Source organism: Silene latifolia, chromosome 10 (assembly GCF_048544455.1).
Source record: "Silene latifolia isolate original U9 population chromosome 10, ASM4854445v1, whole genome shotgun sequence".
Classification (NCBI taxonomy): domain Eukaryota; kingdom Viridiplantae; phylum Streptophyta; class Magnoliopsida; order Caryophyllales; family Caryophyllaceae; genus Silene; species Silene latifolia.
In genome coordinates this window covers 43881263-43904248 of record NC_133535.1, presented here as the reverse complement: position 1 = coordinate 43904248, position 22986 = coordinate 43881263, and the positions used below count along the sequence as shown (strand labels likewise).

Here is a 22986-nt window from a genome sequence, read left to right as displayed (position 1 = left end):
CATCTTCTTAGGTCGCCCCCCTTCTATTCTTTTGTCACTGTCTGGCGTAGGAATTAGCCAAATTAATGGAAAATCTGAAATGAATTTGCTTTGGAATTGAAGAAAATTGATTGTGTACAAAGGAATTGAAGACAAAGATGGTGAAATGGATAAGATTTTGAGAAAATTGATTGTACATAGGAATTGAAGATTACATACCTAGGAGCAGGGGCACTAAAGCAGATTCTGAGTTTTGAGGGTTTTTTTTTTTTTTTTTCATATTGAGCCCCTTCCAAGGTTGGGCCCTAGGCAAATGCCCTCATGACACCCCCTAGGGCCGGGCCTGAGCTGTATCTTGACACTCTAGAATCTATCGCGTCTCTTGCAGTGCCACCTCATACGGTAAGTATTGTTTCTTCTTATCTTAACTCCTGTCTTGCACGTTCCTAATTAGAATAGATTGTCACCAATGGTAAGTGAACTTTGTTCTTTTTTTACACTAAATATACGAAACTAACGAGCTGCTATTCACCAATCAAGATCTGATGACTCGATAAACATAAACTATTACCGAAGAGGTCCTAACTCCAAACCTAGCAGTACGATCTAGCTTACGATGGATGGATTGGATTGGAGCTTCCAATCCAATCTCTTTGTATAGTATTTGTCTTGTGCCTCTTTGATGTAAAAAAATAAAAAGGTTTACGTTGATTAATAATTTGATGATTAGCTTATATTTGATGTGATTATAGGATTTCGTTAACCTGTGAATTTACTACGCAACCAGTTTCGTCACATTAACAAGTTACTAGAGTTGGTCTACAACTTGATAGATAGTATTTCTAAAGTTGCTTAACACACGAATTTGTCTTCCCGATAATCTCACTTTGTAATTGACGAGAGTGCGGAATCGAGAAGCTTGGACTTGATGCTCACATATTCCTTCACGGTCATGGACTCGAAGCATGGGCTTTCACAACCTGAATAGCCCACAAAAGGAGCGACAATGTAGTCCAATGGAGGTCCATAAAAATAAGCCATTGACATCCTTTGTTTCTCATTATTCACCACTGCCCTATGAACCACACTTGGGAACCTTCCATTAGAAATGATGTGCAATAGGTCCCCTACATTTACAACTAGGGCACCCGGAACAGGGTCAACTGAGACCCAACCGAGTCCGTCCTTGTACACTTGAAGCCCACTTGCGTTGCCTGTTTGGTGAAGGATAGTGAAGAGGAAGGTATCGGTGTGTTCGGCTAGGCCCATTGTACGGGTCGGATCAGGGCATGATGGATATGAGTTTAGTTGCAAGGCTGTGGAGATGTTATTCGGGTCCTGCTTGACCCAATTCATTTCGGATTTGGGTATGTTGAGTGACTTGAGCATGAAGCCCATTAGTTTGTCTGCTAAGAGCTTCAATTGTGCTTCATATTTTTCCATTACATCACTAAACACATACAAAATAGACAACAATAAAATATTTTTACAAATTATTAGTAGAATATATGCGTATGATGGTACTGAAATTCTTTGCCATAATTCCATAGATGTCATACCTTTTTTTTTATAAGGAATAAGACAAGGTTTTATAAGCAAAGTCAAATTATGTCCCTAAGTTTATCTAATACTTGTATCCATTTGTGTAATTGTGTTAATATGGAGGTTTTTTTTTTTTTTTTTTTTTTTTTTTAAAACAATTCATTAATAAAACGTTATACGGCACTTACAAAGAATAAGCATAAGCGAAAATAAATCTAATGAAAACCAAAGAAAAATAATTTTCTTATAAAATAGGGACCTCAAAACAGCATTTGACAATTCGGCTCGTCCTATTATCGTTATCTTCATGTAGCTTTTGAGGGGATCCTTCGTTTGATTTATGAGATAAAATTTTCCTCTAACTGGTTCCAAAGATCGTTGACAAATCACCTTTACCCTTTCAAAGAACACGCTGCAAATCATCAACGAACTACTCTTGACTATATTACTGATGAAACTAAAACCACGAATAAATAGAAAACCCCCGAAAAAAGGGACGGAAAAACAATTTTCACCAAGAGGGAGACTTTTATTGAATAGAAGATAGGTATGCATACTATTGATTAAAATTTGAAATAATTTTGGGGCTTACCATCGATCGATTGATAATCGATGGGAGCCCCTGTATAACTTGTTGGAGGCTAGGATTTTTTAGAGAGAGTTTTTTGAGAGAGAGAAATGTAAATCGTGTTAATACGGAGTTAGTCTCCCTTAATATGTGCAAATAAGACAAATTACATAATGTCGTAAACAATGTGTTATTGTCTGAATATTAAAGCAGGTCAATTTTCATCTCACATGTGGAAAAGTCGGTTATTTTTACTTGTGTATACGACTTTTGTTTTAATGTTTGACTCGTCTTAAGTTTAAGACGGGTATAGATGTCTTAAATCAGAATTCGTTGGGTGATGCCTTGATGGTACATATAATGGGGCAGTCCGTCTTGCTTAAGACCGTCACTATCCGTCTTAAGCTTAAGACGGATAGTGGCCTCTCACACAAATGCAAGTGGGAGGCAAGTGGGTATATCCATTTCCCACCCACTTGCCTCCCATTTGCATTTGTGTGAGAGACCACTATCCGTCTTAAGTTTAAGACGGATAGTGACGGTCTGAAACAAGAATTTGTGATAATGGGGTGGTGGGAGGCATTGGTGGAAAACTTTTTGGAATAACAAAAAGTTAAAACTTATTGGAACGTGTAATTAGAATCCTCTATCTATAAAAGCTAAAGCCATTTAAGCAATCCTATTGGTTCCTTGATTTTAGGAGAATGATTTTCTTTTTTTTTTAGGTAGGGCCCCCGATGTTCTATGTACATATTTAATTAGTCTATCATATTTTTATCAAGTAAATATGTTACACTCCATTATACTTTTATAGTTTTATTATTACTTCCTCGATTTAATTTCTAACATAAAAAATGGATAATTAAAACTGAATCCAGAAATTGAAAAAAAAAATCATTTAAAAGTTTGATATATATATATATATATATATATATATATATATATATATATATATATATATATATATATATATATATACAAGAAGTAAGTATTAAATTATTTATTATTGAAATAAAAATGAAGTACATACAAATTGACTTTTTTTTTTAAATCGAAAAAGATAAAATGTTTCAAATAATAAATAAAAATATCTTAAATAATTAGTCAATTTAAAAAAATAATCTGATAAAAATAGAAAAAAAATCCAATAACTGAACATTTATTTTTGTTCTTTATAAAATCATGATATATATTTATAAAATAAATTATCATATCTGACTATTGATCGAAATAAATAATTCTAAAAAAAAATCTTTTGTAGTTATTGTTTCCAAAATAATTATAAGGAATATTTGTAACAAAAAAATTTAAAAGATAAATGACATTAAAAATAACAATATTATCAAAAAAGTAATAGGATACTCCGTAGTAGTGTTTGAAAATTCTAGCAGAATATAACATCTACTAATATGAAGCATTAAATAGAAAATATATTTACTAAATATCACATGCAAATGATTTATTATTGTGAAAAATCGATTTACTAAACAACAGAAAATATAATTGTGAAAAATCGATTTATAAAACAACTGAGAGTAAATAGTTAATTTAAATTTAAAAAATACTCAGATATTTGATTGTAGCATACTTACATGAATCTATAATAATTATTGAAGTTCTTTTTTATGTAAATCGCATATGGTGCTAAAAAAATAGAACAAAAATTAGAGATGGATGATGAAGGTAGATAATTGTGAAAAAAATGAGATGATTAGATTTAGTGAAAATTGAAAATTGAAAAAAAATGAAAGGAAAGTAAGCGTGAGATGGGTAGGCAGAGGGAGCTAGGAGACGGGAAGGAGAAAGTGAGTAAATTGATTCTGATATAAAAAAATGTACTCCGTAAGCATTAAAGTGGGGTGGGTTTGGATTTTCATTATGATTGGTTAGTTTAGGGTTTATTTATGCTTAGTTTAATTATTTGGGGTCATGAATACTTATATATATATATATATTGATTTTTGTGGGTTTAGGTTTTCATTATGGGTGTTCAGATTATGGTTCATTTTACTTTGGGCTTATAAGTATTAATTTACATAACGACTTATATCAACATGTCACAAACATTTAAATAATAATTATGCATCATTTATTTTCGATACTTTTGAATTTAAAAGTATTTTTAATATTCAATCACGTGAAATTATATCCAAAGCATAATTTGTAACATAGTCTTATCATTATTGACACTATATATTAAATTATTGTATTATTATTTGAGAATAATATATGTCAAATCCGTGCATTTTTTGCACGGACTAAAACTAGTGAGTTAATATAATTCATGTTTGTTTAACAAGTCAAGTTTGCCAATTTCACTACTACCAGATAAGACAAAAATGATAAAAGTTTCAATGATGATCCAACACTTTTGTAATAAAAATAGCAGCAACAAATGCAGTGAGATCAAGATAAGGAGTAATTGAGTATGTGCTCTTTTTTTTTTATGCTAATTCCTTTTGATTGTTAGTTTTGAGTAATTGAGTATGTGCTCTTTTTTTTTTATGCTAATTCCTTTTGATTGTTAGTTTTTATTTAATTTAACAAAAACAAATGTGATGAAAGGTGCATAGTTGTAAAAAATAAAGTCGATAATTTTTTTTTTTTGACAAACGTGTCGATAAATTAGTAATAACTACCCGTTTGATTTATATGCTCCTATATCTATAATATTGTCCGTTAATATATACTTCTTCTGTCTCAAATGTTTCTTTGCTATTGATTAAAATACTTCCTAGAAAGAATAGAAAAAGGTAAACAAATGAATAAGACGGGGAGACTAAGTAAAGTATAAACTTAATAGATTTACTAAGAACTAGTTTTTTGAACCCCGTGCACTGCACGGGTGGCAACGCAGAGTATTAATCTAAGTAAATCTTACATACATGGCTTTTGGAGTGATAATATAAGGTTAATTCATTAGTACTCGTACACTATAGATGAAACTTTTGAAAAGTAAATAATGGCGTGATTCTTTTTGCTAATACGGAGTATTACTTAAAATACGTAAATTGGGTCATTTGAAGCAAGTACTCATAGTGGAAGTGTAATTATGTAAGAGTATTTTCATTAAAATAAATCAACCTATTACTCATTTTCATCGTGAGTAATTACCTTACATAAACTATTCATAATCATTTCGATAAATGTAAAAGAACTTAGACATTTTAGCAACAGCTATGAATTTCATTAGTGTGTTTCTTTACAAAATCATTTGTATAGCTCATTTGACTGCCTTATTTAACCACCATAGATTAAATCTCTCTACAATCACAAATCACAATTGCTAAATCCTACACGCGATTTAGTATATCCAACACACTTTAACTCTTGATTTCCAAGACTATACTTCATCTTTAAATGAATTAGAAAAGAAGTTTTTCCCTTTTCTTCCTCTTAAAACCTAATCAACTTGACAATTTTTAATTTTTTGGATTTTTAATTCATTTTCTCACAATTATTTTCATAAAATTTATTCATTTAATAATAATAATGATAATAATTTTGATTTTGATAGTTATTAATAAAAATACCGGTTTATAATAATAATAATAATAAAAATAATAATAATAATAATAATAATAATAATAATAATAATAATAATAATAATAATAATAATTAATTAATTAATACCAAACACCGCCACAATAACCAGCCCCGATAATCCACTGCCCATCGTGGCACCGCCGACAAACCCCCTAAGGCCGTCATCGACCTAACACCTTATATCCTCAACCATTAACGTCGTCGACCTCCTTCCCCCTTTCCCTTCTTTGTCGCAGTCGATTTCCTTCTCCCTGCCTTCTCCGTTATGGCCATTCTCTTTTCCCCTTCTTCACCGCCGTCGACCTTCTGTGTTCTCTGTCACCGGTCGGATGGTAGGGTGGATAGAGGGTCGGCTTGTGGTTTAGAGATAAGAAGGGTAAAATTTTCTTATTTTTCTTTTAGTGTTGTATTTGTGTGAATGTGTGTAACAAATGTGGGGGTAAATTTGGAAATATCGGAAAAAGTGCGCAGGATTGAGTAATTAGTTGTGTGAGATTTAGCACGTCCCATTCCAAATTGTATTTGCTTAATTGTAGATTTGTAACATACCCGTCTTAAATTAAAATAGGCCAGATAAAATAGGTGAGACAAAAGTCAAAATTTGTTAAAACCTTGTCCTATCTATAAATGGTGCGTTATTTGACTTGTTTTTATCTTAATACGAATACGTGTGATAAAATTGTGCATATTTGTGTGTGAGGCTGTCATACATCTTATAATAACCGAATACTTTTGATAATTATGTTCAACTTTTGTGGGTCACTAAGTCACTTCCATATTAGGGAGATTCATGTGTAGTAAGTATTATCGGTAAAATGTATTTTTGACTTTAGGATTGAAGTAGACCTAATCTTATCAAATACTCCCTCCTATTCACAATAAACTTCCCATTTTATTTTGCCACAAAAATTAAGGAAACACATTATCCCACCATATAAATAAATTTGGACCACACAAATTAAATTTAGGCCACACAAACACTTATCAAAAATAGGGAAATTGTGAATAGACGAAAAAAAAAATAGGGAGGTTTATATTGAATATGAGGGAGTATGTTCTATTAATATTCTTTTCCAATATATCTCTGTTAAATAATATCTTATCCTAATTTATCCCACACGACTCCATATAAAATCTTATTTCCGTACATCTTATAATTATTCCCTCTGTCCCGGTCAATTGTTGTCATTTGATTTTGGCACAAAGACCAAGGAAAAAGGAGAGGACCAATTACTAAATGACATGTGGAATATAAATTGACTGTGAATGATCAAATTGCTCATAAGTTAAATCTTAAAATAGAAAGGACAACAATTGATTAAGACACCCAATATGAAAAAAGGACAACGAACACCCGGGACAGAGGGAGTATATTATATTATCAAATAAAGTAACATATACGCTTTTTTTCATCACCACTATTAATTTTACTAACATCAAGCTTTTCTACTTCTAGAGAAAAAACCTAAAGCCCAACTCAGATTGTTTATCACCTTTATTAACATCATCGACGTATGTAACATACGGTCTATACCTATATAATAATTGTAACAAAAATAGGGAAAATTATTTATATTAGGACTATCTATAGAAATAAATAGGTTTGTTTTAGGATTCTGCAACTAATTTTTTTAAAATAAATTGAATTGTAAGATATTACTTAGGATTAGGATGGATCATGGGTTCTTTGCATAGTAAGACCATACTAAATAATGGTAGGATCGAATTGGAATTATTGAGAATCACGGAGTAATCAATTTTTAAGGGTACAAAGACAAACTGGTGGGGTAGTTGAATTTAATAACAATTAAATCAAATTTTTTGGTGTAAATCGGGGTGTCCATCGTCGACAATAGTGTATAGCCCACTCGTCGCGTGTGCTCTCGCGAAGAGGTATTCGGTTGGCCAAAGAGTTTGCTCCATTTTTTGTAACAAACTCGTACACTTATGAACCACTACTCTTCAGAAATCAAAGCAAAAATCAATGAGTACCCCATGATAAATTTAAGAAAATATTACTTTGTACTACAGCTACGTAAATGAATATATAAAATAATACGATGGGGTAGTATATGAAATATGTCTATAACCCAAAAAAAACTTAATTTTTAACTCGTCTCTACTTTTTGAGAAAATAAATAAATTAGGCACTTTAAAAAGAATTTTACATTCAATAATATACCCATACTTTTGTGTAAATAAGTATAAGAATAATCAATTTAAATAATACCTAACTTAACCCATAAAAAAGAAATAATATCTTAATTTATATATGACGACTTAAAATATGTATTAGGAAATGAGTAATTGGATGTCAGTCTATTTTTATGTAAAAAAATTTAGGCCTCAAATATGATTGTGCCATAAATCAAATGGTAAATAATAGAGTGAATAACGATCCGCAACATTTGATTTTAAAAAAAAAACTTTTGAAGAAGACTTGCCTAACAATGTCGAATGATACTAATATGAAATAAACTTGTGCGTGAAAATGAACTTTATAAAGACTAAATAATAAGAACTACGAAGTATATCCTAATAATATAACTACAAAATAGAGTAAAATGTAAGTCAAAAGACTCACCTATTTTCACGTCTTATCATTTTGGTTCCATAATAAAATCTGTCATCTTACTTTATCGAGTATATACTGAATCATCTCGCCCTTTAGATCGAGGTGCCCATATGAATGACATTGGAAAATCCACACACATATTAGATTATTTTTCATAGTAACAAAGTGATTAAGAGCAACAATTACTTGATCTATAACAGAGAATCCAAATCCTAATATTACTGGTGATATTGGTGAAAATATTTTGGAATTAGGGTAGAAGATGGCAAAAAATAACGTGCAATATTTGTTTCCAAAATAATAAATATTCTCTTATTGTTAAAGATTGCTAATTTTGGGGACTACACAATTATTCCTAAGAAAATCTTGTGCCGTATTAGAGGAAACGTTTTTAAAAAATAAATTGATTTGTTACTGAATATCAAGATTGTGAAAAATTATGGATTGTTTCCAAATTTATTAAGGTTTAAATTGTGTTTAAAAAATTAACATAATTATAATTATTATTTTGATGAATAATATAATATTTAATATTAACTAGTAATTAATAATTATCTATTTTTTCTGGGAATGACATGTGGCGATGACACGTGGCGATCAATGAGGTATGCGGCTAGGTTGCACTAAAACGGACATGGACACGGACACTGACACGACATGGACACGTGACATGACATCCTATGAAATTTAGGATACGGGACACGTCATTTAAATTTAATAAAATATATATTTTATAGTTATATATGTGTGATTTTATTTTTGGAAAAGTATTGAATATTAAATTTAAATAAGTGAAAGTAAAACTTACGTTAATTATAACTCATTCTCATTTCCAAAACCAAAAACCAACTTATAATCAATCTATTTCAACATCTCATTACTAGTCTAAAGAACATCATTTGTCTCCAATTCAGCTTATTTCCCAACCAAATTCAACCATATAACAATTCTCGCTATTTACCTTAAATTCAACTTGATTCCGTTTAGAGGTGTGTCTAAATACCATGGACACGTGTCAGACGCGTGCCCAAATAAAAGATGAAAGTTAGACACGACTTTACAAGTGTCCAACACGTTTTGACGTGTGTCCGACGAGTGTCGTGTCTGACACGGGTGTCCGACACGGGAACGCTGATTAGGAGGAGTGTCCGTGCAACTTAGGTATACGGTTGTTGCTTTAGTATAATATATGATATATAATATATGATTAGAGAATTATGCTTGGAGATTTAAGATATTATATTGAAGAGTGTAGAAATATACAATAAATTAGAGAACTGGGAGATTGTGGATAGATTAGTGTTAGAATGAAAGGGTAATTTAGACCCTGTTCTTTTGGATTGAAACGGATTTGATCTAAACTGAACTGAACTTATAGGATCTGAATTGATCTGAACTGAACTTATAGGATCTGAACTGAATTTATAGGATCTGAACTGAACTGAACTGAACTTATAGGATCTGAACTGAACTTATAGGATCTAAACTGAACTGAACTTATAAGATCTGAACTGAACTTATAAGATCTGAACTGAACTGAATTTATAGGATCTGAACTGAACTGAACTTATAAGATCTGAACTTACCTTAGAGGATCTGAACTGAACTTACACGATCCGAATTTAAATTAACTTAAATATTATTATTATTATTATTATTGTTGTTGTTGTTGTTGTTGTTGTTGTTGTTGTTGTTGTTGTTGTTGTTGTTATCATCATCATTGTTCTTGTTCTGATTGTTATTTTTATTTTTATTATTATTTTTTATTTTATTTTTATAAAAACGCAACTTTTATTATTATTATTATTATTATTATTATTATTATTATTATTATTATTATTATTATTATTATTATTATTATTATTATTATAAAAATAAACGCAAACTTTTATTGAGATTAAATAATTTTTTATAAGAAATTAGTGGGCAACCAAGAGAGAACACTGATAAAAAAATATAGTCTAAAACACAAGGTAAAATAATAATATTTTTTTGCTTTATATACATTGGTTTGTTAATACATTATACTACGGTTACATTACGATAAAAAATAATGAGAAGAGTGATAATTTTGCTTTAAAAATAATAATGTATATATGTATCGAATAATTAATAATGTCAAATGTTTCTGCGTCGGTTTTTAAAAATAATACTTTGTATATAACTTTTCTAAACTGAATTTATAGGATCTGAACTTATAAGATCTGAACTGAACTGAACTTATAGAATCTGAACTGAACTGAACTTATAGGATCTGAACTGAACTTATAGGATTTGAACTGAACTGAACTTATAGGATCTGAACTAAACTTATAGGATCTGATCTGAACTTATAGGATCTGAAGTGAACTTAAATTAAGTGACTTTAAGTTCAAAAGAACAGGACCTTATACGAAAGCATAGGATGAGAAAAAAAAAGGGACCAACAACTATACTTGCAAAGAAGCACGTATAGGATTATACTTTCAGTTGTATGATGCTATTGTATAACCAATCTACATCTAATTGAGCATATATATATATATATATATATATATATATATATATATATATATATATATATATATATATATATATATATATTATTTTTGAACTTTTTAATGTTTAAATAGATAAAATTTTAAACTTTATTATAAATCACATAAATTACACCACCCGTTGTACAATAATTGGTTGTATAGTGTTTGAATTGGGGAAGCGTAGTCATTACTCAACTGCTCAATTCAACAAAGGATACCTGGGTCGTATCAGGTTACCCTACACGGTTCTAGAAGCGAGCTCAAGCGGACATCCAAATGGATCAAGCTCACTTTTCCTGAGCCTTAAATAGGCCCGGTTCAGGATCGGGCCCGCACAAGCCTATTAAGGGCCAACCGTTCCAGAGAAATTACGGTCAGATAGCACGGGTTGATCGGGCCAAGTCATACCGATGGCCAGGTCAAAATGGAAGTATATCATATTACTGCATGTCTCATAGAAGGCGTGCACTATCCATCACAGGCTTAAGACGAATAATGTCTCTCTCACAATATCACAAGTGAGAGGACAAGGGAGTGCTCTATTTAATTTCCACTTAATTTGCCACTTGCATATTGTAAGAGGGACAATGAGAATTTGTAATCATGTTAACCGAGAAATTTTCGGCCACTTTTGAAACATATGGGTCGAGTTAAATATGAAAGTTGGTGGCATTACAAAAACAAAAAAACAAAAAAAGATTATTCTGCCTAGAAATGAGACTATATGATGTGAGAGTGTGAGACTGAAGAAGGAAAAAAATAGTGGGACATAATCATTTTTTTTTTTGGTCGAAAATGAGCATTAAATTAAAATAGAAAACCAAAGTTCAAGTACATCAAGGAGGGGGGTCGGGATTAAGAGGCGTACAAGCCTCTAAAAAGTCAAGCATACATAAGTTTGTAACAAAAGAAGGGGCATGATCCCAACTAAAACAACCACTAGAAGGACTATCATCCGCCGCGGAGAAGTTGGCTAGGGCATCCGCAACTTTGTTAGCCGATCTCTTCTCAAACACAAGCTTCAAATCTGGTGAGGCCTGTAATAGTTCCCTACACTCAATAATAATGTTAGCAAAGGGCCCGCAGGGAGAGGCCGGGCTCAAGATAGCATTGATAGCATTAATACAATCAGAAGCAATCACAAATTTATCCATGGACAACACTGCAAAACGGCTCCCTTCTCTAATAGCAAGGACCTCACTAATAAAAGGGGTAGTAGCAAAACACCGGCTGGACCACCCGTGCACCCAAGAACCAACAGGATCCCTAACAACACACCCAAAACAAGAGACCAAGGAGGAGGGGGAAAAGGCCGCATCTACATTGATCTTACACCAATGTTGCGGCGGGGGCCGGACTACAAGGAAAGCGAAAGGCAGAGACAGGAGGGCTAGTGGGTGTGGTAGAGGGGGATCCGGAGTTGGCGGCACTCCAAGAGGCCGCCTGGGACAAAATGGAATTACAAAAGGGAGGGAGAAGAGGAGAAGGCGTAAGAGAGAGCATGGTATCGCAGCGTCTTGTCCAAAGACGCCACACGATGAAGGAGAAGAGGGTAGGCCAAGTACCGGGAGCAGTACAATTCTCAAAGATCCAGTGTTGGAGATCATCGAGAAAGAAAGAGTGTTTGACATTAAAATGGGACCAAGTGGAAGAGGCAAAATCGCGATCCGAAGGACATGGAGGGTAGACTCGGGGATGGAGGGGCTAGCGCAGAGAGTGCACCTAGGAGAGGCAATAATGGAGCGAACATGGAGGGTGTGGTTATGTGGGAGTTTATCCCACCAGGCAAGCCAAAGGAAGGCTTTAATTTTAGGCAAGGTTGGGGAGTCCCAAAGCCAAAAGAGATCAGGGGAGAAGGGGGGAAGAGAAGGGGGTGGGGTATCGAGGAGGAAGGAGTAGGTAGTACCAACAGAGAATTTGTTCTTTGGGGCAAGAGAGGTGGTAATGAAGTCAGATTTTGGGAGAGAGGGAAGGGGTATGCTAAGAATGGTGGTAATGGGCATTGGGCCCTCCATTCTCGGGACATAATCATTAAAATTGGGAATATAGTAGTACTCCGTACTAAACAAAGTTCTCCGACGTCAAAACGTCTTCCTTCCTACGTTTATTTTCGTTAAAAAGTTTTTAGACGGATCAAATGTGATACATTTTGACAAAAATTATGTTAATAATAAACATTATCGTTAAATGATCACATTTTAACATAAAAATAATCACATAAGACTGTTTAAAAACTTTGCAAAAATAATCCGTCTAGTATAATGAGAATTAGCCATCTCCCTTCTCCCTTATATTAAAAGAATAAGAGATCTCCCAAATTTTCCCGCGTAAATCAATTTCGCTATAGTTGGGCTTTCATTATATCATATTTATAATTGAGTTTTTATTATATCATATCTGTAATTGGGCTTTCATTATATTATATTTACAACTGAATTATACTGAATTTTTCCTTTTCCACCAATTAATACAAAACATCAATAATAATAAATTTTATAATTAAATTTCAAATTGAGTTAAATATCAGTTGTATAATTTTCTATTTAATATTTCTATGTAAAAAACCGCGCATTCGTACATGATTTATACTAGTTACAATACACAACTAACACGAGCAAATTACATGTAACCAATTTTGGCTTAATAAATATGACTTGGCGTTGAATGTTAATTTGTTATATACTAGTAGTATGTATGTACACTTGTACGTCTTAGCTAAAATGAGTTAGTTTATTAATTAGTGTAAGAGGAACACTTCACACTTGTATGGTGTACGTGTGAAATATGCATGTACCTCACATGCCATAATCCAACGACGTGCATGCCAATTTTATATCTCACCTTACATCTTTACACTCTCCTTATTTGATATTCTTTGCAGTTAGTTGAATAAAAAACTTCATGCATGCATGATGCATCATTTTTTTTTGACAATGATTGCATGATGCATCATATATAGCCGAGTTTAATTAATTTCCTGATCTCGGTCAATTTATATGACTTAATTGGGTTTCAAAGAGAAATGCTTTTAGTATTTAAGCAAAGTAGTTTAGACTGATAGATTAATTAACAAACTAAGTGGTGTTAGTCCAGTGGTAGCCGGGTTAAACCCTGAAGCTTGCAGAAATGTAGGAGTTGAGAGGTCCTGGGTTCGACTACTAGCTGGAGCGATGATCACTTGGCCACTGCAACCCCCAAAAGGGGTGGCTTACATGGTCCATGTGGTGGTGCTGGAATGCATGGGCCCGGGGAACTCAACCCCCTCGTCATCAAAAAAAAAAAATAGATTAATTAACATTAGAAATTACTCCCCTGTCTTAATCATTTATTTACCTTTGAGTAAAATACTCCTCACAATGAATTTCATTTATTTACCTTTGAGTAAAATACTACACATTACATTACTACGGAGTATATTTTAGTATCATCATACTAAATTAAATAAACTTTAAATGAAAATTGAGATTATGTTATTTTATAATATTTGTGAACTTCAGACGAAAGTATAATAGTATTGATATTTATCATCATACCACCAAATCACAAGCACATTTCCGAATAAAATTTAATTGAAATTTTTGAATAGAACAAATTTAATCGTATAAGTTCAAAATGCTTGCACAACGTAGATAATAAGTTGAAGAAATACGATGCATGAAGAGATTAAAGTACCTAATAAATTCGTAAACTAAATGCATATATATATATATACATACTCACCAAAACCCTTGATAATCATTAGGCCATAGTTGCATTGCATGATCAACCAAGGAATTTCCAATGATAGTAAACCCTTCACACCACATTAATTTAGAAAAGAAGGGTGTAATCCTAGGGCTGCCGTAGCCGGTGGCGCCATCCGGCGACCTTAACACCTTCATCTTTTCTTCTATTGGAAGGTTAAATAGTTTCTTAGCTTCTAGTTCAACTTTTTCCAAAGTTTGTCCTAAAATCCCATGATTAATTATTTGAAACATACCCCAATTTTCACATGCTTGGAAAATTTGATCCACTACATAAGGATTATTGAGTTCGATCACGGGAATCGAGGTTAATTCCTCATTAGTTTTGTTGTTGTTATTATTATTAGTAGAATTTTTGTAAATTTTGCGTGGAGAAGTTTCAACCCATGCATGAGATTCAGGAATATCTTTGATAGAAGCAAAATCTATGGGTGTAATGAATTTGTTCTCAACTGGGTGTTGTTTATAAGCTTCTGTAAGAATTCCCATTACTTATGTCAAGAACAATGAAGAAAGTTTATAATCTTAATTTGTTTTTGTTTTGTTTTAAGGGGGATTTTATTAGTATGAAAGATTGAAAGAGAGTACTTTAAAGTGATTGTCTAGTGAAATTTGGAAGTATATAAGGTTGATTATGATAAGAATAAGACAAAATGGGTGACAAATGTCAATTCACTTTTTTTTTTAGCACCGATATATTAAGACGACACTATCCGTTTTAAGTTTAAAACGGGTCACAAATATCACCTCACATAGGTATATATGACAAATCTTTTACGTTTCACAATTCATTCTGCTTTTGTCCTATACCTCATAAACAGATGTATTTAATTCGTTTAAACTTAAGACAGATAATATCCATCTTAAACAAGAATTTATGTGTATATTGTGGGTTTGTCTGTTTTGAGGTAAAGGTGAAATTTGAAGGTGATCTGTTTTTAGGCACCAGTGAGACTTTAATTTTAATAGATTAGGAGCCTAAAAGAAGGTACCCAATTCTGTGAGCTCAATAATGGAATGAAATCATTAATCATGCAAGATCTCTTTCAATCAAGGATGATTTTGTTCTTTGAGTAGGTGAATCATAATGGACCTGATAAAATTAATCTGATTTGAATAGATGGATTTTAACACTCAAATTAGATACGTACCAAATTAATATATAACCTAGCCATAACTTTCTTATACTCGACATAAGTTACCCAATTCTCAAGCGATCTACATAATTCCAACCGATTCTATAGTAATTTGAACTGAGATAACCTGGATTGATTCAAAATGTTTCGATTTTAATTAATATATTAAATAATCAGAATTTTAATTACTCATTAGATATTTTTTTCCCTAAAAACTAAGAATAGTGTAGCAGTCATGACATGATCAAACTTGACTAATAAGATTCATGACTCCTCTTGAACATGACTTGATATGGGGTGACTAGAACACAAATTTTCAGTTCTTTTGGACTTTGTTCATTTCAGTTCAGTTCAATTCAATTCAACTCCTTTCAATTTAGTTCAGTTTAGCTCATCTATTTAGAAGTTAACTTACTCCAGTTCAGTTTAGCTCAATTAAGTTCAGTTCAGTTCAATTCAGCTCTTTTTAGCCGAAAAAAAGAGCCAAAAATGAGCTAATAATAATAATAGTACGTTTGGAAAGCTAGCTTGAACCCCCAAATGACTTGAATCAACCGACCCTGCTGTAAGTATAAGGTTAAGCTCTTTTACGTACATAATATGTACATAATTGATATAACATCCCCATTTATCTAAGAGCCTTAACTAGGCATTTCTAGATAAAAGGACCTGTTACCATCTCAGATTGTCCGAGGTAGTGAATAACAAAGTAAAACAAACCACAATACTTTAAATAAATAAATGTTTAATGGTCTCATTACAATTTATTTAACCAAATAACTGAATAGAAATAATTAATACAATCTCACAGCGGAAATAAAATAAGTAAAGTACCTAAATAAAATGTCAAACTGAGCTAGACTTCTAAATGGTCTATCGTCATCTATCCTCACGTCCCAAGCTCGCAGTCAGCTATTCTCTAGTACCTGTCAGTCAATCTACTCCCCAATAATTGGTTCATTACATGTGTTTACAGAATACACTGTCAACCAAACGGTTGAGTATGAATATCTAAACAACATGAATACAACTACAATAATAATAACAATCAAGATATGCAAATACTTAACAACCAATTCACATCTCCGAGACACACATTCTATAATACCCGCCCTGTTTAAGGACCTATTGACTGACCTTTTGACCAAAGGAGACCCGTAGTAAGGGATATGGGAGAGGTTAGGAGACCAACGTTACTAGTTGCTCGACCTAGTTAAGGTCACTCGGCCGAGTAGTGTGAATACTCGACCGAGTAGGGCTTACTCGACCGAGTATGCCTATACTCGACCGAGTATCATGTCTGTTAACGCGTTATTATAAAAGCGAGATCGTAAACCTCATTTTATTTTCGACGGTTTATTTCTATTTCTAACCCTAATCTCTCTCTCTTTCTCTCTCTCTCTCTCTCTCTCTCTCTCTCTCTCTCTCTCTCTCTCCCCCCCCTCTCTCTCCCATTTATCCCCCATCACCCTACACTCTCACATGGCCTTGACACTAACCCAAGAAGAGAGATGGTTCATGCTTGAAGTCATCGAGTCGGGTTGTCGCCGTTGCCGGCATCGGTCTACGCCTCAAGGATTCATATCGGAGTCTTGCTTGGCTTGTTTGTTGGATGCACTTTCATGGAATAGCGAAAAGGTAGGGTTTCCCTACTCAGTTGATTGCATAATTAATTTAAGATGTGATGATTGTGATTTAATTGGCATGATAAGTATTGTTGTTGATTTGTATTCTTGATGATTGGAATTGTGGTGGATTGACTATGTTGGTGAGGTGCGTCCTCGACTGAGTGGGGTCACTTGCGGGAGTGGCTTCACTCCCTTGATTCACCCCTTTTGGAACCCGCCACAAGAGGGGATGTGCATATTAAGGAACATGGGTTGTCGCTCGTTGCGATAAGCGGGGCTTAGATGGGCAGGGCTGCAGTCCCCCACTGGCGGTGTGGATTATCTGTCGAGACAGTAATCTGGCAGGATTACACACTTAAGTATGTAGTCAGTTATGAGACATGATTGGAAGTGGGAAATGTTGTGGAGTTGTTGTTATCATTGTCTTGTACATTGCTTATCTTTATTACTCAGTGAACTGACCCCGTTGTTATTTTGTAAAACTGTGGTGATCCATTCGGGGATGGTGAGCAGTTGGTTTAGCAGGTATATCTAGTCTTGATGTTTGCGGGACATGGAAGAGAATCGAGTCATCACGCTACCAAATAGATGCCGCTGTCACTCATGTCTAGTAGTTCTTCCAGTTGTATATGTTTTATCTTTCTCACGTTGGTTTATGATGTAAAGTATAAAGTTATTTAATAAACGTTCTGTTATTATTTATTTGATCTACTTACCTCGAGCAACCGAGATGGCAGCACCTTTATATACTGGGGTGGTCCTTGGTAAGTCACCTTGGTATATGAGGGTGTTACAAAGTGGTATTAGAGCGACGATTTTGGAACCTGAACCAATGAACCAAATGAATGTAGGGTGTCAAACTAAAATGAACCTGGTGTATATGTGTTGGGAGCCCCTTATGCCGGTTTTGGGTGAGAAGGCGCCCTCATCTCAGAATCCCAGCCCCATCATGGTTAAGCCAGCCACCATGGATGGGTAGACGTATAGGAGTGTATCTAGGCAAGTGTGTATGTCAAGTATGCATGTATGTAGATGTCTATGTGATAGTGTGTTGAGTGTGGAACGTGTTAAGTCCTAAATGCGTGTTAACAGTTGTTATAGATGAACTGTAAATATAAGGATATGGTGTATACACGTATGAATGAGTAGAGTAATGAGTCTAAAGTTTTATGCATAGTGGTGTATGACGAAAGAGGGATGAACGATGGTAGTATTATGACATGACACGGAAGGGCAAGAACGTGAATGTTTGGATTGGAGGTGTGTGCTTAGATGAAATAAATACTGGTAGAGTGGTGTGCATGTATGTTCGTAAATAGAGTTAATTCGATATGCCTATGTACTGCTGGGTATATAATTAAGTGAACGCGATATATGTGCTTGTGACATGAATTGTTGTATTAACAGGTTATGTGAAGTATAACATGTGTTTGTGTGAAATATCGGTATATCTCATCAAGAAAATTCGGATTATAACGAAATTATGAAATATGAAATTGCTAGTCATAAACGAATTGTATAAACAAAAGAATAGAGATTAGAATTAACCTTCAGTCCTAGCAATTTGGCCTAAGAACAAATATCGAGATCGATATTCTCCTAATCGTTGCACCCAAAATGCTCCGAGAAATGCCTCTCTTTTTGCTAGAATAAGAACCCTAATTTCTAATTATATTTTAGGGTTTTTGTGATGAGAGAATTAGGTCAAAAATCAAGTGAGAAAATGATCCCCCTTTTCTCTTTCTTTTAACCGTCCCAATGAGAGAAAATAGGGAAGATATTTTTCTTCCTTTTTTTTTTCTCTCTTTGACCGTGTGACCTCCCACCAAAATAAGGAGGAAATCTTCTTATTTTAGGTTGTTGTCAAAAATGTATAAAATGTGTATTATTTATCAATTGTCATTTATGTCTTCCTGTATTAATAAGTCCACACACAACAGTTTGTAATCGATTTATTAATACCGGTCTGCCATCATTTATTATGACAATTTCGTGTAATATATATATTAACTATAAATATCGCATATTTATAATTTGCTTATTAAATATAACCGTTTATGTTTAATTACGAATTAACATCTTAATTCGTTTAAGCTAACATTATATACATTAATTAAATATAACAGTTTATATTCAATTTATGAATCAACAATTAATTCGTCTCAGCTGATATTATTTAATTGTATTAAATAATCGTCTCATCATCACATTGACTAACTTTTTAGTCAAATACATGGACTAACCTTTTAGTCATATAAGGCATCAGTGTGATTATATTTTCATATAGTCATATCTCTCAAATACATCCTTTATGTGTGACTTTTAGGGACCAGTTGATCACCGCCATCAGTAATGATAATAACGTCAAACTTCTAGCAAGCCAACCGTTGTTAATAAACGTTAATCAACTGATAAAATACTAAGTATACCCTGTGAACCTATAAGAGATTTATATACGTTATCACACTAACTGTGGAGGACACTAGCTCCAACAATCTCCCACTTGTCCTCACAAGTGTATGTGCGATAACCGATTCTCATATCCTTAATTTCTCCCACTCAATGTAAAACAATTTGCAAAATCCGTATTCATAAAGGTCGTATTTTACAAGTGATCAATATCAAGAGTGGTTTTCCCGACTAGAGAGTAACTTAACTGATAAACGAATCATCATTCGAGCATGGCCATGCATTTCAGTTACAACTCCTCGAGTGGCCCTGAGAAATGACTAAACCTGATAAAGGATGGATATTTTCTTCAACTCGAATCCTGCAGATACAAGCACAGTATGAAATGACCCAGTAAAAATCTGCTTAGCCTCCTGTTACGGTCGACCATGAGAAAGAAACCAAAGTCACCCAAAAACTGCCTTAATCTCAAGAGACAGTCGATAGTCAAAAGAATCGACTCCAGGAACACAATGGACGTCCAATCCACGACCTGGCACCGAATGTTTTTAAACATTTAGGACTCCATTACGTTGTCACAATGTCCTACGAGGTATCGTTATAACTCGCATCTGTGATCGATCAGCCAACCGTTTGACTTATGGCTCGTTGAACCCACCATCAATCAACTTCATAATATAATAGCCAGAGTTATCAGCTCATGTAGGCGATTACGGACCAAAACAAATATAATGTAATTCATTTCACTTTGTGGCGTTCAATGTTGTCGTACAATCCACATGAAAAACAAAATATGAAATAATACGATGAAGTTATACATAGCATATGAAAAGGAAAATGTATCGAATCCATAATCAACTACTACAACTCAGGAACACATTTAATTCCCATGGAAATAACGTGCCCTTCATGCTTATCATATTTCAATGGTTTAGTGAGAGGATCCGCGATGTTGTCATCCGAAGCAATCTTGTCAATCACTATCTTCTCTTGCTCCACGTAATCACGGATCAGGTGAGCCTTCCGATGTACATGTCTAGACGTGTTGCTAGACTTAGGCTCCTTGTCCTGGAAGATGGCACCTCTATTGTCACAATAGATGGTGATTGGGTCATTCGAACTAGGAACTATGGTTAGTCCTTGTAAGAATTGACGCATCCATATAGCTTCCTTTGCTGCTTCTGAAGCGGCATAGTACTCGGATTCAGCGGTAGAATCTGCTACAACTTCCTGTTTGGAACTTTTCCAGCTGACCGCAACACCATTAAGAGTAAAGACGAATCTAGACTGAGATTTTGAATCATCTCGATCCATTTGGAAGCTAGCATCTGTGTAACCGATTGCACATAGCTTAGTATCTCCTCCATAAGTCAATGCCCAATCCTTAGTTCTCCGTAGGTACTTAAGGATGTTTTTAACACCTATCCAGTGTGTTTCACCTGGATTGCCTTGGTACCGACTTGTCATACTCAATGCATATGCCACGTCTGGACGTGTGCATATCATGGCATACATGATTGATCCTATGGCTGATGCATAAGGAACGCGACTCATGCGCTCGACCCCTTCAGGTGTCTTGGGTGACTGAGACTTGCTCAAATGCATCCCAGAAGTCATTGGAAGGTTCCCCTTCTTGGAGTTGGTCATGCTGAACCTTTCAAGAATCTTATCTAAATAAGACTCCTGACTCAGTGATAACATCCGTCGTGATATATCTCGATAGATACGGATTCCCAATATGCGTTGTGCCTCACCCAGATCTTTCATCTGAAAATGGTTCTTCAACCATCCTTTTACCGAAGATAAGAGAGGAATGTCATTCCCAATCAAGTATGTCATCGACATACAATATCAAGAAAACAATCTTGCTCCCACTCGACTTGATATATAAGCATGGTTCCTCGACCGATCGAGTGAAACCATACTCTTTTATCACCTGGTCGAAACGATGATTCCAACTTCGAGAAGCTTGCTTAAGTCCATAAATGGAACGTTTAAGCTTGCACACTTTCTTAGGATTTTCAGGATCTATGAAACCTTCAGGTTTTACCATGTACAATTCCTCCTCCAAATAACCGTTTAAGAAGGCGGTTTTCACATCCATCTGCCAAATTTTATAGTCATGAAAAGCGGTAATCGCTAAGATTATCCGAATGGAACGCAGCATAACTACGGGTGCAAAAATTTCATCATAATGCAATCCGTGCACTTGAGTGAAACCTTTTGCCACTAGTCGTGCCTTATAGGTATCTGGTTGCCCGTCTACAGAATGCTTTATTTTGTAAAGCCATTTGCACTGAAGAGGTCGTACCTTGTTAGGTAAATCAACAAGATCCCATACGTCATTCTCATACATGGAGTCCATCTCAGATTGCATGACTTCAAGCTATATCTTAGAGTCGGAACAGGTCATGGCACCTTTATAGGTATCGGGTTCATTACTCTCTAGGAGCAAAACGTCATTTTCCTCGACCATACCAATGTATCTGTCTGGAGGATTAGAGACTCTACCCGACCTCCTAGGTTCCTGAGGAATATTAACCGTATCATTAGTTGAAGGAACATCTTCCTCCAACTGTTCCTCGGTTGTTGGTTCTTGAATCTCCGACAGCTCGAAGGTTCTATTACTTGACTTGTTCTCGAGAAATTCTTTCTCTAAGAACTTTGCACTAGCCGCAACAAAAACTCGATGTTCGGTAGGCGAATAGAAGTAATGACCAAACATTCCTTTTGGATAACCAATAAAGTATGTCTTGACCGATCGCGGGCCGAGCTTATCCTCGTGTCTCCACTTGACATAAGCCTCGCAGCCCCAAACCCGAATAAAAGACAAGTTAGGGACCGTTCCCTTCCATATTTCATACGGAGTCTTGTCGACAGTGACTTTAGACGGACTTGGTTAAGTATAAGAGCGGTGACAAAAGAGCAAAACCCCATAATGAATCAGGTACTACCGTGTGACTCATCATGGATCGAACCATATCAAGTAGTGTTCGATTTCTCCGTTCGGACACACCATTTAATTGAGGTGTTCCAGGTGGAGTTAACTCTAAAACAATTCCACAGTCTTTAAGGTGTTGATCAAACTCATTTGAAAGATATTCGCCACCACGATCTGAACGGAGTGCTTTAACCTTTCTACCCAGTTGGTTCTCAACCTTATTCTGGTATTCCTTGAATTTTTCAAAAGACTCACTTTTATGCTTCATTAAGTAGACATATCCGTATCTACTCAAATCATCCGTGAAAGTGATAAAATATCTATAGCCGTCTCTTGCGGTGATTGACATAGGTCCACATACATCAGTATGTATGAGTCCTAATAGGTCATTAGCGCGCAT

The 22986-nt window shown here is 34.3% G+C and overlaps 1 protein-coding gene across 1 annotated transcript; it reads right to left on the bottom strand.

Annotated features, from left to right (window-relative positions):
• Positions 1-396: 396 nt before the first annotated feature.
• On the bottom strand, positions 397-14961 carry LOC141608965 (gibberellin 3-beta-dioxygenase 1-like). Its single transcript, XM_074428260.1, has 2 exons — positions 14450-14961; positions 397-1429 (listed from the first exon to the last, which is right to left on the bottom strand). The coding sequence occupies exons 1-2, from the start codon at positions 14959-14961 to the stop codon at positions 862-864; spliced, it is 1080 nt and encodes a 359-aa protein (XP_074284361.1). The 3' UTR covers positions 397-861.
• Between the last annotated feature and the right edge of the window lie 8025 nt (positions 14962-22986).